Source organism: Cervus elaphus, chromosome 29 (genome assembly GCF_910594005.1).
Source record: "Cervus elaphus chromosome 29, mCerEla1.1, whole genome shotgun sequence".
Taxonomy (NCBI): domain Eukaryota; kingdom Metazoa; phylum Chordata; class Mammalia; order Artiodactyla; family Cervidae; genus Cervus; species Cervus elaphus.
Window position 1 is genome coordinate 30,353,502 of NC_057843.1, and position 18,421 is coordinate 30,371,922.

The following is an 18,421-nucleotide window of genomic DNA, read 5'->3' on the forward strand; positions in this document are numbered from 1 at the left end:
TTTCAAGAGAGCCTTATAGTAGCAGTTTGGGACCTCTGAAAGCGTGGCTGTCTGAGGCTACTTATCTGAAGGTAAGCAGCTATTTTCTTTCCTGTAGTAGTAGTATTAGAGCACAGAGCTATGATTTGGTGGAAAGCACTTGGCTTTGATGTCAGTTAGACTCAGATTGGCTTTTAATGTTAGCTCTGGTGCTTACATACTTCATGAGTATAGGAGAAAATACTTGAATCTTTCAGCCTTAGTTTTCTTACTTGAAAGTAGGTATATCTAATATTGAGCTATTGGTAGGATTAAAGGTATGCATGTTTGTGAAGTACATATACTGTGTTTAAGAAGATGGGGATATATGACAGCTATTTTGTAAACGGTTTCATTTCAAAGAGTAAAAATAAATGCCAGTTCATTGTCTAAAAAACTCACTTGTGGAAGAGTTGTTATTATAGTAGATGCAACAGAAACCAATTCTTATATACAGTTTTATTATCAGTTGTTATTGAAGAACATGTTTTAACAGTCTTAAATGACAAATTATTGGCTTAGTTGTGGATTACAACACACCTACATTTTAAATGTTCCAGTGGTGAGTATATATTTGGAAACCTTTGGCTCTTGAAGGGAATATTTGGTGGTTAATTTTTATCTGAGCAAGAAAGTTGCTTTTAAAAAAAAATTCCACAAAATGACATGGAAAATTAAACAGTTCATTGTTTAGGGAGTTTAATAGACACCCAATCTAATGAGTAAGGTTTTTAAGCTTATTATTTCTCCCTTTTTCTTCTGCCCCTATATCCTCTTGTAGATGAATTAAGACTACCTTCGGTTGAAACTTTCAGATAGTTATTGATGTTTTATTATGTAAACTTTACAGTGCCCCTGTATAATAATGGCTATGGAAATAGGATTGCTTAAGGAAAGGTCTGGGTTATGTGATCTTGGGAAAGTTAGTAATCTCTTTGCCCTTTTACTCCATATCAGCAAAATAAGGTGTTAGCAAGTTGTTTTGGTAAAAGGTCACAAACTTTTCTGATTTCATTAAATATGATATTTGAAATTATTAAGCATTAATAATTGCAAGAATGCATTAATTTCTTCTGCCAGCTAAACATAAAGGTTCTAAATGCTCCATGACAAGCATTGCAAAGAATGGACTCAGAGCAAGAAAGCATGATGTTTCATGAGCCCTTCTCAGCACATGCCTGGTACTTCTCAGCACAGCAAAGGGTTGAGACGGAGTCACTGTGGGCGCAGACCTCTAGTCACAACAAGCATAGTCCAGTAAAGAAAAACAGCTCCGTTAACTCACACATCAGTATGCCGTTAGAAATTTGAGGCTGCCCTTTTCTGGGTAAAGTTTGTAAACCTTATCTTTGTTTCCATCCAAATTCAGCAAAGGAAAGGGAAATCATGAAAGCCACAGACTGAAGTTAGGAAGCACTGATTGATGGGGAAAAATAAAAATATCTAATTATGTTTAGTACTTACAGCTAAATGATAGCTAAGTGGTGATATGATAGATGGCGCTTCATAATTTTTGTAGAAAAGATTCCAGAACAGGAAAAACCGTTTGGGAATGGTGGATGTAGAGTTCTTTTTTAAATTATGGGGCAAAGCCCTTGGATGACCTTTGATGAAGAGCATGAACTAGTTGGATGGGAGGTAAGTCGAACCAGCGTGGTTGTAATATTCTGACCTTCCACCTCCTAGTTCCACAGTGTATCTGTGTTGTAAAGTTTGTCTCTCTGTACTGTTCTTCAGTGCTTTCCCCTAAGGAATCATTGAGTCACAACTGACAGAGCCATCAGTGGTTTTGTTATATGCCAGTATTGTTGCTGCGATCTCACAAGCTCATCTCTGAGAGGGCAGCCAGGGACGACAGAGATTGGTCTGTCACCTCCTCTTGCAGTTGGGCAGTCCTCACACAGAACGGGCTGGCAGCTGCTGGCCGAGTTACAGGGTCCTATGGGGATGCTTTGTGTATTTGAGCCTTTTCTAAGCCCCAGGGACCCCGCTGGCCCCGCCCACTGGAGCATTGCTGCATTCCTGGCAGGCAAAGGGCGGGAGGCAGGCGCCTGGGGTAATTTCTCTGGTGGATCGGTTGCCACCTGGAGGGATGACCCCTGAGGGTGCTGTGGCGGAGGTAATCCTCCTGGCCGTCCTCGGCCTCCCTCAGTACAGTGATGTGGCTGGAGTGAGTGCTGTGTGAACGCTCGGCTGCCTCTGGAGTCTGATGTGGACCAGGGTGTTGCCTGCAAGGGCAGCCCTTGGAGGAATTCCCCTGCCTGCTCTGTCCAAGAAGCGTGCCAGGCCTGCTGCTGCTCGGCTCTCGACACTGACAGCGAGGTGGCAATCAGGAGCAAACTGCCCACCAGCCTGCATTCCTGAGTTTAGCGAGGGGATGAGAGAACAGGAGAGGCTAAATCTTTATTCTCAGAAGCATCTAAATCTTTTCTCTGAGTCACCATGTTTGGTGTGAGTTGACTTGGACAGAGGGTCCCTTTCCTGTAGGAATGGTTGTTTTAAGAGAGAACAGTATGGATGGAAAATACATAAAAATGGTTGCCCAGAGAGAAGGTATTGGAATCTCTAGTTCTCTAGCAGTGAGTATGTGTGTGTCTCCTTGGTTGTTCTTTAAAAAAAATATGGATGGTGGAGGAGGAAGGAAATGGATATAGTTTAATGGAATATAAACTTAATTGGTTTGTAGTATATTAAAAAAAAAAGTCCAGCCTTTCAAAAAGTCAACTGAGTAATAAAGCAGCCTGAGGTTCTAATCCCAGACACACTGCTGATTCTTATTGTTTAAATTGTTACACTTATTTTTAAAATTATAGTTCACCAAACCTTAGCGAACTTGTATGTGTCTGTGCCCTATGCTTTCAACCATAAAATTGACTTCATCTTTGAGTGTGAGCAATAAATAAGGAGCTTGACTCAAAAGCATCACAAAATATAATTTATGTGTGTGTTTCTGGAAGTGGATATAAATCTGGTAAAATGTCTGTATAAAATTAGTATCTTTGTGCTTTTAGGAAATCCGCAGTTAAGGACAGAACATGTTTTACTTTTTGAAAGGACAATGAACCTTTCACTTCAGGCCAACAGTCTTAAAAATAAAAGGAAGTAGCTTTCAAAACCAAAATAAAGTTAATGAACATTAAACAAAGTTAATGTTTGTTAGTATAAACACATTGTTGTGTAAGTGTGTCTGTAAGTTACTAAGTAGCCTAATATCTATAAGTATTTTCATAGGTTCTTTTCTCCGTATTAGTAAATTCCTAGGAAAAGGAATGAGATAATTATTATCACCAAAATTTGTTTAGAGTATGTAGATTCCTGATCAGAGGAATGATTATAATTTATGTATGTCCAAATGTGGATTAACACGCCACTTGCCCATATTATAATTTTAGCTTAAATATATTATGTGCCTGTTCATAATGTTGAATCACCATTTACATAAACATGAAAGATAAGTTTTCTTTCAACTGAAACAAATTTATATTCATGTACTCTCTTGGGTTGACCCATCATTTCCAGTGGTGGGGGTTTTAGTTTGCTCTGCGTGTATGTTCGGAAGTAGAGCAGTAATAGTCATTCATCACTTCCCGCCCTGCTGCTCAGCCTCACTTGGAATTAGCTAATCCGGGGCCATAGATCTGCTTCTAAGGCTCTTACCTCACAGGGCTTGGTAAAACTAGAAGCAGTGTTCTAACATCAGAAAATCAGAATAAATTTGTTTTTAATGATACAAATGCAGATTCCTTATGAAATACTACTTTTGAAGAAATCTTTTCATGATATTTCCTGTCATTTTGTGGGGGTTAAGTGATCTAGCCTGAAGAAATTATCTTTCTGGTAGCACTTACCAATAGTAAAACATTTTTCCAAGTAATTTAGTAGTTCAAGGTGAAACCTTTTTTTGTTGGGGAAGGATGATAGGGAGAATTTGAAAAATATTGTGAATAAAGAAGGAACTAATCAGCTCTAGTCCCGTCCTCCAAAATTAGGTAGGTATTAACATTTTCACATGTTTACTGTCAATCACTTATTTTTCTATATTTTTGTTATGAAAACTTTATAATGTACATTTTATGTTGTGTATATTATAGTGAATCCTCATGTATCCATTATTCACTTTCAATAGCCACTGTTGCAGGTCCAGTCCTGTTTCTTCTGAGCTCTGCCATTTTTTGGAAGAAAATACCATGCATTTCACCACTTTATCCATAAATATTTCAACTGAATTAATTTTTACACATATAAGTTTAAAACATTCTAAAATTATAGTTTCCATAAAAAGGTAGAGAAAGCTAAAGTCATCTTTTGACCTCTCTCTGATCAAAAGCTACCACTTCCATCTGTCCACTCCTAAAAGTAACTATAACTGTAATTGATTTTAGAATGTGTCCTTTTATCAATAACTCATTGTTGTAATGATGAAATCACATAAATACCTTTTTATGTGTAGCATATATTATTATTCGATATATTAAAAATTATAGGTTGACATCAGACTGTTTACAACTCTCATTTTCATTTTTGAGATACAGATTGTGAGCCTGTTCTTCAGTGAGTCTAACCCATTTATATTTATTGTGAATGTGGATATCTGAATTTATTTCATTCCTCTTTTTTTAATGGTGCTTTTTCCTTTTTTCTTTATTTTCTCTATTCCCAAACTCTCTTAGATTACTTGAGTATGGTTTGTTCCATCTTTTTTCCTCCTGGTTTATAAATTGTAAATTCTGTTTTTGGTTTTTTTTTAGTGTTTTAATTTTCACATACATGTTTGGCTTATTTTTCTAGTGGAGTTTGAAGTGAAAGTATTTCTATTCTCCTTTGACTAGAATATTTTAGCCAGAAATATTTTCATTACTTGTAAATGGTTTCCACAGTTACTATGGTGTCATTTATAGAATGAAACCTTGTTAGTCAGATCTCACATTCCTTTATCAACAGTAGATTTATAATTTGTTTGACTTAAACCTGATGACTTTTCTCAGGCTCTGATCAAAACTGAATCCTTCACAGTATTTTATTCACCTGCTGTAGTAGAAGTTCCCCATGCTTTGTTTTTTTGAAGTAACTATCTCTCTTGTAAAATTCTTAATTGTCTCAGTTTTCATATTAAAGTTGTATTTGCTTGTAAGTTCCCTCAAATCTCTATTGGAAGTAGAGTATCCCCATGAATTAGTTAAAGGAGGAAGGGTTCATCTTAAGAAAGATACTAGTTTATTTGGGATGTGATAGTATGATGCTGTACCTAAGCAGAGTGTAATAGGTGTGTTTAATTGGAACAAAGAGAGCCTCATACAGATTACCTCCGGCAAATGGAGTGCACTGTAAAAATAGATGTCAGTGACTATTTCTTGGGGACCAGTTTTACTTTGTTTTCCTCTCATTAGCTGTGTTGGTTCTTCCGGGCAATACTTGCCTCTCTCCTAATGTCAGCTGTGTCTCTGCCCACTGATTTGTTTCTGTCTCTCATAACTCAAGCCTGTGTGTGCCCCATCTTGGCTTCTTCATTCTTACTTATGCTTCTTCTATCTTTTCAACTCTAGCTCCACTGCTGCTGCTGCTAAATCGCTTCAGTTGTGTCCGACTCTGTGTGACCCCATAGATGGCAGCCCACCAGGCTCCCCCGTCCCTGGGATTCTCCAGGCAAGAACACTGGAGTGGGTTGCCATTTCCTTCTCCAATGCATGAAAGTAAAAACTGAAAGTGAAGTCGCTCAGTGGTGTCCGATTCTTAACGGCCCCATGGAGGAGCCTACCAGGGTCCTCTGTCCATGGGATTTTCCAGGCAAGAGTACTGGAGTGTGTTGCCATTGCCTTCTCCAATTGGTTTATTCTTTCAAATTCTCGAGAGAGAGACTCTAGCCCAGTTTTACCTCTTAGGTCAGCAGTTAGATTGTCTTCCATTGAGTGAGGAGCCCACCCTTTGCTTCCCTGGCTATGGTTGGAGGAGAGGGGCATAGCATAGTGTGAAATGGCATATTCCTTGGAGCAGGGGCTGTGGGAAGGTTGCAGTCTGCAGTAATTAGTTCAGGGTGCTATAAATAATGCCATAGACTGGGTGGCTGAAACAGTAGAAATTTATTTCCCCACTGCTCTAAAGGCTGGGAAGTTCACCTTCAAGGTCTAGCGGGGTTTGGTTTCAGGTGAGAGCTCTCTTCCTGGTATTGTGGATGGCCACTTTCTCTCTCTGTACTTTCAATGAAAAAACATGCCTTTTCTTTGTTGCTTGCATGTGAAGAGAGGGAGAAAAGGAAGGAGAGAGAGGAACATAGATATCTCTTTGTCTTATAAGGTTTTCAGTCCTCTTGGTTTAGGACCCCACCCTTATAACCTCATTTAAACTTGATTATTTCCTAAAAACCCTATCTCCAAATATAATCTCATTGAGGGTTACAGCTTCAACATATGAATTTTGGGGGCCCAGCAGCAGCAGTGTTATAAGGCACTGTAACACTCACTCAGCCTTTTAAACTCTTGGTCAGGACAGAGCTTTATTTCTAGAACATCATATCACTTGCTATTTTTTTTTTTAATATTCTCAGTCTTGATGGTGTTAATATTACCATGCAATCAGTAACTCAAGCAGGAAAGCTGAGATTCTTCCTAGACTCATCTGCCTTATCTTCACATCACCAGATCCTGTTGCTTACAGCTCTTATTCCTTCGATCTGTCTCCCATTTTCATTTACTTTTCACTTTCATCTTTTTGAAAATGCTTCTTAACTGGTCTTCTTGCTTCCAGGTTTTATTTCTTTTATAGATATTCCACACCCTCACCAGAGTGATTGTTCTAAACCAAAGATTGGCTGTATCTTTGAAAAAGAAGCTGCAGTTTCAAATAAACTCTTCATGAATGGTACCCAGGGCCCTCAGTGATTTACCCTGTAGCCACATCTGTAGCCTCCTCACCTCCTCTTTCCTTGTCCTTCAGGCCCAGTCCAGGCCTAAGTAAGCGCTTGCAGTGCTCAGAAGGTACTGCGCGCTCTTGCCTCTGTGTGGGGAGCCCTTCCATCACCCCTTCTGTCCTGTCTCCCACCTGTTTTTTAAAATTCCATGCAGGGGTCGCTGCCTCCAGGAAGCTTTCCCTTTTCTCTTCAGTTTGGGTTTGATGGCATCTCTCTTTTCTATTCTTATTATTTCCAATGTCTGTTTACTTTTTTTTTTTCCTTCCACTCAATTGGCCCATGAGTTCTCAGACTGTGTCCTCATTCCTCTGATTCCCCCACCCAGAAACATGCTCATCACGTAGGCACTCTGTGAGTTGCTGAATCAATAAATAAGAGAGTTTGAGTTCTTTTGTAAGCTTGTGACCCCTCTCAGCATATTCATTTTGGACAGGTGATTTATCTTTCCATTTTATAAAGGAAGGGTGAAACCATCAATCAGTATTTGACTTATGTTAAAGGCAAGGTTCCTGGATACTAGATTTTCTTTGATTTGGAAGAGCAAAAAAGAATGAATAAATTCTATTATTATTGAAGGAGTTTGGAGAGATTCATAAATGTCAACTTGAAAAGGAAGATTTTGTTCACAAATGCTTTTCTGATCAAGCCTGTGAAAATGAGGGAGAAGTCCTACAGAACAGATGCTAAAAAGAGCTGACTGTTTTATGTTGGATGATTGCATGATGCTGGTGGGTAGTTGGACATTTTTGTGCTCTTGGAGCAGTAGTTCAGTAACCCTAGAATATGAATTATGACTGCCAGTGTCAGTTTTTCTGTTATGGCCAATTGACTTTATGACAAACTGCCTACAGATGACTATAGCCTTGCATTTGTCTGCTAACTTCAGGTAGTGCTGAGACAGCTAAGAATGAGACGAATGCTAAATTTAAATGCATTAACGGATGCTGAGCAACTTTGACAAGCCGCAAACCATTGCAGCAAGCTCTCCTAATGGTGTACTCCTTTTACAGTCAAAATAGTTAAGATATCTAGAAAATTGTATGCATTTGGGGCAGTTTCTGTTACTAGAATTATTTTTAGCATAAGACATTTTCACTTGTTAGTTGCCATATAGTCTGTGTTGGGCAAGAATGATTTGTTTTATGTTTCAAGTACTGATTCTCAACTACACAAAAGTTGTGCCTACATATTACCAGTACAACTTGTTGAAAAGTAAAATGATTCCTAATTAATCAGTTTCTGTTTCTAAAAGAAATGAAAGAAGCTGTTTGATTTTTATCCTCAATTGGAACTAGTGTTATCAACCAATTGTTGGGAAAATCAAAAGGTCACAGCTAAAATCATTAAGAGGATTTTTAAAGGGTTTGTCATTAAAGTTCTGCAGGAAGCATAGAGTCCTTAGATTAAAAATGGTTTTTAAAATTTGCATTTTTCCTAAGCTAATATATATATAAGTAGGCTTGCCAGATACAGTAATGGAGCCCTGGTTAAATTTGAATTTCAGATAATCAACAAGTTAGTGTTTAGTGCGATTATATCCCAAGTATTGTGTGGGATATACTTGTACTAGAATTTATTCATTTATCTGAATTTCAGATTAAACTGGGTATCCTGTATTATTACTTGCTAAATCTGGCCACTGTATACTGACAAAAAATTTTAAAATTCAGAAGAAATACAGCTCAAAATTTTCTTCTATTGTTCTCCACCTCTTGACATCCAACCATTAGTGTCTTTGGAAAGCTTGCAGGAATAGTCTAGGCTTATATATATATATAAACATTTATGATAAGGGTTTCTCTGAAAGAATAAGCAATTCTACTTCCGCATAACCGACTCGTAGGTGAACTTTTGGATGCCAGGGTTTTTCACAATTGAGAACTATTTACTCTGTGCTTTCTCTGCAGACTCCTCATGAATCAGTGGGCCTCTGAATCCATAGGCCAACCCCCATCCCCCACCAAGCAATGAATACAATTTATCTTTCGAAGTTAATTTTTCATAGAGGAAAGAGCATAGAACTAAATTTTATTGTGCCTACCAAGCACTTGTGTAAATAATTTTACTCTTTCAAAGTTTATGAATACCATTCACTTGTAATTAGAGATTTCAAGTTGAGAAAAGACAGATGAGTGACATAACAAGGGTGTAGAGCTAGTAAATGGTCAGGCTGAAAGTTTAACTCAGGTCATCAGACTCCCTCGTCGATGCCCTTTGATTACCGTCACGCTTCCTCCGGGGCGGTTGCATTAACTACATGTTGTAGTCCTGGACGTCCTTCTGTTGGGGTATCTTTCCATTTGTTTGTTTGTCAGAAGTTAATAATTTTTTGAGACAGGATCTAATAATGCTCTTTTATGAAGGATTCTTACATTGTCCTTTAAGATCTTCCTATATTTTCCCTGTGGAGCCACGCAAGGTTTGGCATTGGAATGCTCCTCTACATGTGGTCAACATTAATCATAGAAGCAGAGAGGTAGGTGTTTTGCAGTGAGCTGAAAATTTGTATGTTTATCTCACTTCTCATAACATACCCAAAGAGTAAGTGTGTTTTCTAGGAAACTGAGGTTCATATGATAGGCCCCTTGTTCAAGGCTGTATCACTCTTAATTCCAAGTTAGAGTCAGTGCTCTTTTTTCTTGACTTTTTATCTTTCTGAGTTAAGTTTTCATAGGGGAAAGGGCATAGAATTAAATTTTATTGTGCATACCAAGCACTCATGTATATAATTTTACTTTTTCAAAACGTTATGAGACTTTCTAATACAAGTGTCAGTACTTGAGCTGTTTGACTATTTGAAATGGAGTCATTTTAAATTATACATCCTACCTGGCTTAAGAAAGGTCAGGAGGTGTTATTCTCAGAGTTCACACAGAGGTGTGTGCAAGCACTGATGGTCTGTGCATCTGCCCCTGCATACCAGATTCTTCCTTTTCTCCCAAAGGCATTCTTTCTCAAACAGAGGGGCAGCTTGTTCCTTCTCAGGGAAGTCCCCTGTCTCATCTTCTAGATGAAAAGTGAGGATGTCTGGTTCTGAATTCCTCTTCTCCACTGAAGGAATGACCCACGGACTTCTGATGACTCAGGGTTTTCTGCAAGGGGAAGGATCAATATAACTTGAAGTCAGTTGTACAAAACTGTTGGACAGCAGAGATTCAGGATGGGTTAGTGATGTGGGTATTGTCAGTGGGGACCTGCATCCGGTACTTGACAGAGTTTAGATGAGTATAATCAGAGAGAGATGAGATCTGTGTGGGTTGAAGGAGTTTTTTTGAGTAGGGAAAAAGATTATTGACAGGAGGGTATTTTAAAAATGTAAAATATCTTTTGAATGTTGTGCTCTCCTTTATTCAGTTTTTCATCTATGATTTAATATATCTTGCACTCACTCACTGATTGAGCATCACAGTTCATTTCTTAATTGGTGTGTCTGAATTGTCTTCCCAGTTAAGACTAGGAACATTTAACAGCAGGGTCATATCTTCTGCTTTTTATCTTAAAAATATTTTCTTTTGCCTACAGAATTTCTCATTCAGAGCCCAGTAAGCTCCTTCTACTTTGGTTAAGGATCTGTAAGTGAATCCAGAGTTACAGTGGTCTCTGTTGAGGAGCTTTTAAGGAAATATTTTGGATACTTCTACCAACTTATTTGGGGCTTCCCAGGTGGCTCAGTGGTAAAGAATCCGCCTCCAATGCAAAAGATGTGAGTTTGATCCCTGGTTTGGGAATATTCCCTGAAGGAGGAAATGGCAACCCACCCCGGTATTCTTGCCTGGAGAATTCCATGGACAGAGGAGCCTGGAGGACTACAGTGCATTGGGTCCCAAAGAGTCAGACATGACCTTGCAACTGAGCACCAACTTATTTAAAATAGATTTTATGCCTTTTACCGTATTATACAAGTATTACCTGCAAATTTAAGATAATTTTGAATAGATCCTAAAATGAATACATTTTTTTTTTGGCCTATACAGAAAACTATCTTAAGTTATCTCCACAATATCTTAATGGTCAGAGGAATCATAGTAGTATCAAGTGCTTTTTAAAATATTTAGTTTTAGAATATAACTTTAAAGTTGTGAAATATAACCATTTCATTTTCTTTTCTCCCTAGAGTTCCATTGTAGATGTTGGTTTATAATCATTCTAAAGAAGAACATTGAAATTTGGAAAAAAAAAATGTTAGAAACTATAGGTAAGACCTATTTCTCCCTGTTTTAATAATGATTTAAACTCCTTCCATTGGAAATATGTTCTGCATATTAAGATTCTGTCTATAATAACTTGGTTAGTTTTTTTTTTATCCACTATCATTGTACTAGGGCAGTGTGTTTTGATATTTAGATGATTTCATATGAAGTGTTATGCAAACACATCATTTATAAGCAAAAGTTAAAAGCATATGAAATGTTCTACCAAATATGGGTTTTAAGAAAGCTTAATGTAAACCCAGTTCTGATTTATGAACTCAGTTCTGGTTAAAGTTTGTTTCTGGATAGTATCAGAAGTGTAACAATATTTTTAATACTGAAGGTCATTGCCTATGTCTTACTTTTACTTTACTCTTGGCAGGTTAAATAGTACTGAGCTTTTAAGTTGGTAAAACTATTATAATAATACCGAACAGGTTGACCAACTTGAGTGACAATTTATGGCAGTTTAATTTCTGCAGTAGATAATTTAGGTTGAAATATCCAACAAATTTTCTACACTTACGTGTTCATCTCCTCCCTGCCCCCACACCCCCCCCACCCCAGCCCACACACACATACTGTCCTTCTCTTTAGTTTTAGAGAAGCTGGTTTATAGAACTGGTTTCAGGTATGTCAGGTATGGAACATCCAGTCTATCATGGTCCCTTATCTGGCACTGCAGTCTTCACCTTTTCCAGGGAACTCTCTGGGTGTGATTATTGGAAGGTATTGGAAGCTGTCTGTGATGCCTTGATGATCATGGCTGATGCCTTGACACCTGCAGGTTTTGAGGGGTAGTGGGAAATGGGTGGCAAGAAAGGAGGAGCTGTTTTTGTAATCATGAGAATCATTATTGTTGACTTTTGTTTCTGGTACTATGACCATAAAAAAGAATGCATGGGTGCACATTCCTGCATCACCTATTTTATACTAAAATCACACAGAGTAAAGACTAATAGTTTACACAGGAAAGTTCCTCATAAGAAAGTGGGCAGCAAAGGGGAAATACAGAATTATTTAAACCATTACCTTCTAATCTTCATTTTGTAAGTTATTACTGAGTTGTACACCTTTCAAGAATTGACGTGAGAATTCATACTAGATTTAGTTTTTGAGATACCATGGGAAATATGACCTAAAATCAGTTGTTAGGCATACCTTTATTACTGTTTGCTTTTAAAATTCTGCATATGAGTGTTTAACTTTGTGCATGAACTCATGGTCAGCATTAGTTAATATTTTAGTTTCTCTATTCCTGTGTAATCATATTTTTGCTATCAAAAAATGTCTCTAGTGATAGTTCTCACTCTTTTTTATTACTATGATATGGCAAATATATTTTAATAGATATCATTGAGAATCTTTAGGGCATATATCTGAGCACTCTCCAGTATTTTTTAAAAATTGTAGCTTCACTTACATGGAAGGGAGAGAGGGAGTGAAAGTGGGATTTTGAGAGATGTTTTACCTATTATTTGTGATAGCATTTAACTGTCTAGAGTCTTGCATGTTAGATGTTAGGATTATTAAGGATACACTTATGGAAAATACTAACGTTGGCACCTTTGTACCTTATACAAGGTGATTAATAAATTGTATTCAGTTTTATGCTTATGTACATACACTATTTAATTTGGAGGAAAGACATTTCAAGCATTAAAAAATTGTGTTTTTGAAGGAATATGTGTTATTGTAATGTATTTTCAAGTAAATGCAAAAGTATATAATGCTTTGCCTCTTAATACATGAAATTGTTCTATTTTGGATGTTATAATTCACCAGTGACATTATTTACCTCTACTTATTAGTTATATTTCTCATTTTTCTTATATATACATTTTTAATAAAAAAAGAAATAGCATTTATAAGATCACAGAATGTTTGGTTTTAATTAGTTTTTATAAGAGTTGAAATAGCTGGTATTAGAAGCATATCAGATATGCATCATCTGAATTTGTTTCCATATTTACCATTAGTTGCATATACCAGGCACTATAACCAGTTGGCTGTTTTTAAACAAACTTTCTTATTAGAGGCTTCAAGGTTTGAAGAATGTATTTAGAGTGACCTGTTTTAGTCCCTTCTTTTTTCCAAGTCAATTTTCAGCTCTCCCAAGAAATAGTTTTAGAATTTCTATAAGCATGGTTTGATGCCTGTCTTTTGAATTCTGTTACTGACTAATGCTGCTCTTTGGTTTAGACAAAAATCGGGCCCTGCAGGCAGCAGAGCGCTTGCAGGCCAAGCTGAGGGAACGTGGGGATGCAGCCAATGAAGACAAACTGAACCTTCTCAAGTCAGTGCTGCAGAGCCCGCTCTTCAGCCAGATTCTGACCCTTCAGACTTCCATACAGCAGCTGAAAGACCAGGTAAGACGTGGTGTGTACCCACCTGAGGCCTGGATAGCATGGCACAGAGCTTGTAAAGTCTCCTGTGTTTTCTGAAAGGCTGATTTTTGTATGTGTGAATTAATTGTTAATGAAGTCATTTAAACCTCCAAGTGAGACTTCATATTCACTGTGGCTCCCCACCCTGCCATGCCCTCAGTTATTTTCTTAATGGTTGTGGCTGTATATTGTAAATGATATGACATTGTGTTGAAAGCTGTGGGAAAATGGAAGAATGAGTTCCTGCAGGAGAGGAAGATGATAAAAATATGTTTAGGGTGGATGGTTGTAGCTTGGTTTCCGTCATCACTGTGACTCATGGTTCATGTGATTGTGCTTATTCAAATTCAGACATTCAGCACACTTACAAGATTTCAGATGAGCCTGGATTTGCATGTGTAATCATGTATGCAAGGAAGGGAAATCACCTCTATATTGACAGTAGAAGGAATAATTACATTGTCATCAGTTAGAGGAATTGCAATTCTCACTTCTAAAAAGAGTGTAAGTAGCAATTGCTCCCATGACAGCATCAGATGGTGATAAACATTAGGACTTCTAAATGTAAAACAGTGTTTATTTCTGTAAAAATTATGAGCATTAAAAAATCCTACCGTTTATATTAAAATTGAAACATAATGCAATGACAGAATGAAAACTGAAGTCAGATGGTCACTGAACTTACTTAATGCAATCACCATTTCTCAGGTTTTTAAAAAATAGTTTTTAAATGGTTGTTATCCTCACAACGTTTGAAGTTAATCTAATTATGTCTTCAGCCCAAGTTAATTATCATTCTGATCTTTATAGCATTAATCTAATGGTTATGGATGACTGGCTAGCCAATATTTTGCCTTAAAAGTTTAACATGAAACCTGAAGACTAGTTTCATAATTCAGTTGAAGAACAGCTTCAATTAACAACACCAAAACCCCCCAAATCTGCCAAATGGAAAAAGAACAATAGTAACAATAGAGAAGGAATTTGTTAAATGTCATATAACTTCTTAATCTAGTTATTTTAGTGCCCTCCCCCAAATTAAGTACATAGATCAAGAAGAATCTTTAAAAATATTTCCCTCAATTGAATTTGTACCTAATGATTTTAAAAGTTATGATCATGAATTAAGAAAAAGAGGTGGTTTCATTATATATAATTGTGGTTTTTTCCTTTGTGAATTATTGAAAAAATTGGTTTCAGGTACTCATTTTCAGAATGGGTTGGCATTCTTTTGGAGAAACCAGTATTATGGCTATTATGGTATAGAAAATTACCTGGTTTTTAAACAGTGTGAAGATGTTTTACAGATACCTTCTCCCCTTATTGTATTATGTGGAAATATGACTCGAATGAGAGAGAAAGTTGAAAGAAAAATTACTAGTGATTATGGTAGGAAATGCTGTTGGTCCAGTGAAGCAGCTGTCAAAATGTCCCTGCCGTCTAGTCTGATGTGAGGGGAATAGCTTTTGTACTTACCAGGTCTGCTGAAAGGAAGGGAGAAAAAGGACTGCTTGTTGTTGAGCTCGTTTTACCCTTTCCAAATGGAACTAGGATATGGGATCTAAAACTATTTGGGTCCCAGGTAATTCAACTTAAACTTCTTTGGAAATTATTGAGGATAATATTATGGAGCCCCGTAGTCTAGGGCTACAGACAGGGTGATCTCATTTTATTAATTGACCCTTGAATAACCTGGGTGTGAACTGTACAAACTTGTATTTTCTCTTCCTTATGATGTTTTTAATAATATTTTCTTTTCTCTAGTTTGCTTTATTATAAGAATATGGTATATAATATATATAACATACAAAGTATGTGTTAATTGACTATGTTATAGGTAAGACTTTAGTCAGCAGTAGGCTATTAGTAATTAACTTTTGGAGGAGTCAAAGCTATAATACTTGGATTTTTGACTGCATCATAATTGATGTCTCTCCCCACTCCTCACCCCTGTGTTGTGCAGGGGTCAACTGTATTTCAAGGCTGTGATGTTCGTGAATTATGTAGGTGTGTTTGACGTGACTTTGCTGTTTTTGGCTCATTGGTCTCCTCTTCAAATACTGAAAGGGACTATGGAAACCATCTGTTCATCCCCTGCTGATTATAGCAGATTAGTTTAGAGAGTGGAGCCAGGAGTGGAACTTGGACTTCTTGGCCCCCAAGGTACAGACCTTTCCCTCATTTGACCCTGAAGCTTGTCTCATCTCCCCCAGACCAAGGTTAACAGAACCTAGATGCCACGAGTTTACTGTCCGTTGAAACCATAGATAATGTCCTGCAGTTTTTGTACTCTTCACTTTACTTTCCATTCTTTACCAGTTCAAAATCATTTGTTAATTTTTTTCCCTTGCCAGACTAGAGAAAATTTTCAAAAGCTTATATAATATTTTCTGTTTTAAAGTTAAACTTACATATTCTAAGTGTCATCATGTTAGATTTAAATTTTCTACATCATTTACCAACTGCTAATTTATTAGTTTGTAATTTAATATTTAAGTAGTGCATCTAAGGAGTGAACTTTGTGCTTTTAATCCAGTAGCTATACAAATCTGATGAATGGCCAGCTTTTATTTATTATCTTTCATCTAAATTACATTTTCAAGTATTTAATTTTATATGCATGATAGGAGCAAGTTACTGTCTCTGTCTCTTTTAGTATTACTGGAAAGTTTGACCCCTTTAATTATTCTCTGCCATCATTTTGCCTTTTAAAAGCAAAGGGAGTGAATAATTGAAAAGCTCAAGGTATATTCACCATATGGAGAACATGATCATATTGTTGTATTAATGACAGATGCTAACATGCCTTGTTGAATTAAACCTACTATTTTTTTCCCCTCGGATCCTTTTCACTACTTCTTTTCAATAATGTTTAATTTTTCCAATTTGCTTCTTCAGTATTAAGACAGCCCTTAGAAATCAAACTGTTTCCCTTTGGCAAATTAAACACTTGACAGGTGTGTAACTGAGAGGGCAAAAATGCCATGCCCTGAAGGGATGTGCTATTTAAATATTGTCAAAAATATTAACAGGTCTGAGAGTATAATTGATGCCTCTGTTTAGCTCTGCCGCATTGTGTATTGTTCTAACCACCAGCTAAAAGGATGTGTGCTATTAAACCTGAATAATCTCTAGTAGCTCCAGTTCATTTCCTATTGCATGAGTCCTGTTTGAGTGAGGGGGCTGGATAACTGTGACTTTGTGTCAATGATCTGTCAAATGCAAATTCTCAAGTAGTGTCCTCACTGTCACCTAGTCAGCCAGGCTAATAACTGCAGGGCTTCATGCATATTCATGACAAAAATCCAACTCTGGTGGAGGAAATAAACACGTTAGCAATTTAATAACAGAAACTTGTCAGACGAGAGGATATTGGATTAGCATATTTATTCTGTGACGTTTGTCCAGCCCAATATAGGTGGATTCTACTTTCATGATTAATTAATTGCCTTGCCTTCTGAACTGACTAAGGGTACTAAGTTAAATGTCTTTTTATCTTAAGTTATTTGTAGGAAAACTATGACTTAAAATTATTAACTTTATTAGAAAGGACTGATACTTAAAATTGTCATTGCTGAGATTTTTTAAAATTATGGTTACAGAGACCAATTCTAACATTGAAGAAATGATGTGGATATCAGGCTTACAAAAGCTGCTGATCTGGAAAATTCGCCTTGGGGCACAGTATTCTGGCGGTTTCTCCTCGTCAGGGATTTCCAGCCTTTTTGGAGTATGGCACTTCTTATTTTGTTGTTGTTTGATTTCCAGGATCCTGGTTTGTTCACCTTTCTCACAGGGAAGTGTTGGCTTACCTATATATCATCTAGATGCATATGTATATATACACAAAATTAAGACAGATTTTTCTAGGTTTTTCTTTGGAAATTTTATGAAATTTTATGAAATCTCTTGGAATTATTGGAGAGACATTGATTTAACATAGAACCAGTATTGGAAATTACTGTTCAGTGTGGATTAGAGTAATTCAGTCCTTTTTCATTTTTATTCTCAAAAAATATGGTCTTCACGGTATAAAAGTCGTGGTTTTATATTTCTGTGTTTCTAAGTTTTATCTGTTCACATTCCGAAAAAAATCTGGGACAACTCCTGAGGGCAAAACATCCTAATAGATGATTCAAAGGTAAATCTAAATAAAGATCAAATAAAAATATTAGAGAAATAGATATACCAAGAATCTTGGGTGGCTAAAATTTGAGTATATAATTTAATTCTCATTTCCCAGGACAAAGGCAAAAAAGAACCAGATGATTGTATATTGCTCAATATGAGACATCATTCAATAAACCAAATTTCCCCTTGGCAATGGGAAGGTTATGGGAGCTCATGGTTTTTTGTTTTTTTTTTTTAATAGAAAGCTCATAATCATTTAGTAATAAACCTTTATTGAACACTTAAAATAAGTAAAAATGCAATGAATAAGTAAGATGGAGATTCTACCTATCTAGAGGGAAAGAACATATATGGTCTTATGTCATTAAATAGAAAAATAAGCTAAGTGGTATAAAAGGAAGAGGAAGAAATTACTAACTTTGACTAGAGGAAAACTTCACATTGGAGGTGACATTGAAGATGGGTTTTGAAAAATGAGTAGGGTTTTCTGTAGAGATAGAGGGAATTATTTCAGGTAATGGGAAGAGTGTTTACAAATGTAGAGCTGTTCTCAGTTCAGGGTCATTTTACACTTTCTCTCCAGGGGACACTGAACAGTGTCTGGAGACACTTTAGATGGTTGCAGCTTGTGGGTTGGAGGGGCGGGACAGTGCTAGGGGCATGTAATGTGTGGAGTCCAGGGATGCTGCTCACATCCTCAGTGCAGAGGACAGCCCCTCAAACAGGGAATTGCTGGGTTTAGAGAGTCTTCAGTGCTGAGGCTGACAAATCTTGACAGAGAGTCATGGATA

At 36.9% G+C, this 18,421-nt stretch overlaps 1 protein-coding gene across 9 annotated transcripts in view; it reads left to right on the top strand.

Moving 5' to 3' along the window:
- The window catches only part of MPDZ (multiple PDZ domain crumbs cell polarity complex component), a 160,776-nt gene that overhangs the window by 13,869 nt on the left and 128,486 nt on the right, over nucleotides 1-18,421 (top strand). For 8 of the 9 annotated variants that reach the window (XM_043890630.1, XM_043890633.1, XM_043890634.1 and 5 more), the window contains exons 2-3: nucleotides 11,037-11,117; nucleotides 13,315-13,481. In XM_043890630.1, coding sequence (XP_043746565.1) covers nucleotides 11,102-11,117; nucleotides 13,315-13,481 — 183 coding nt within the window. In that variant the 5' untranslated portion in view covers nucleotides 11,037-11,101. Of the gene's footprint in view, nucleotides 1-10,444; nucleotides 10,626-11,036; nucleotides 11,118-13,314; nucleotides 13,482-18,421 lie in introns of all 9 variants that reach the window. The other variant, XM_043890631.1, reaches the window with a different exon arrangement.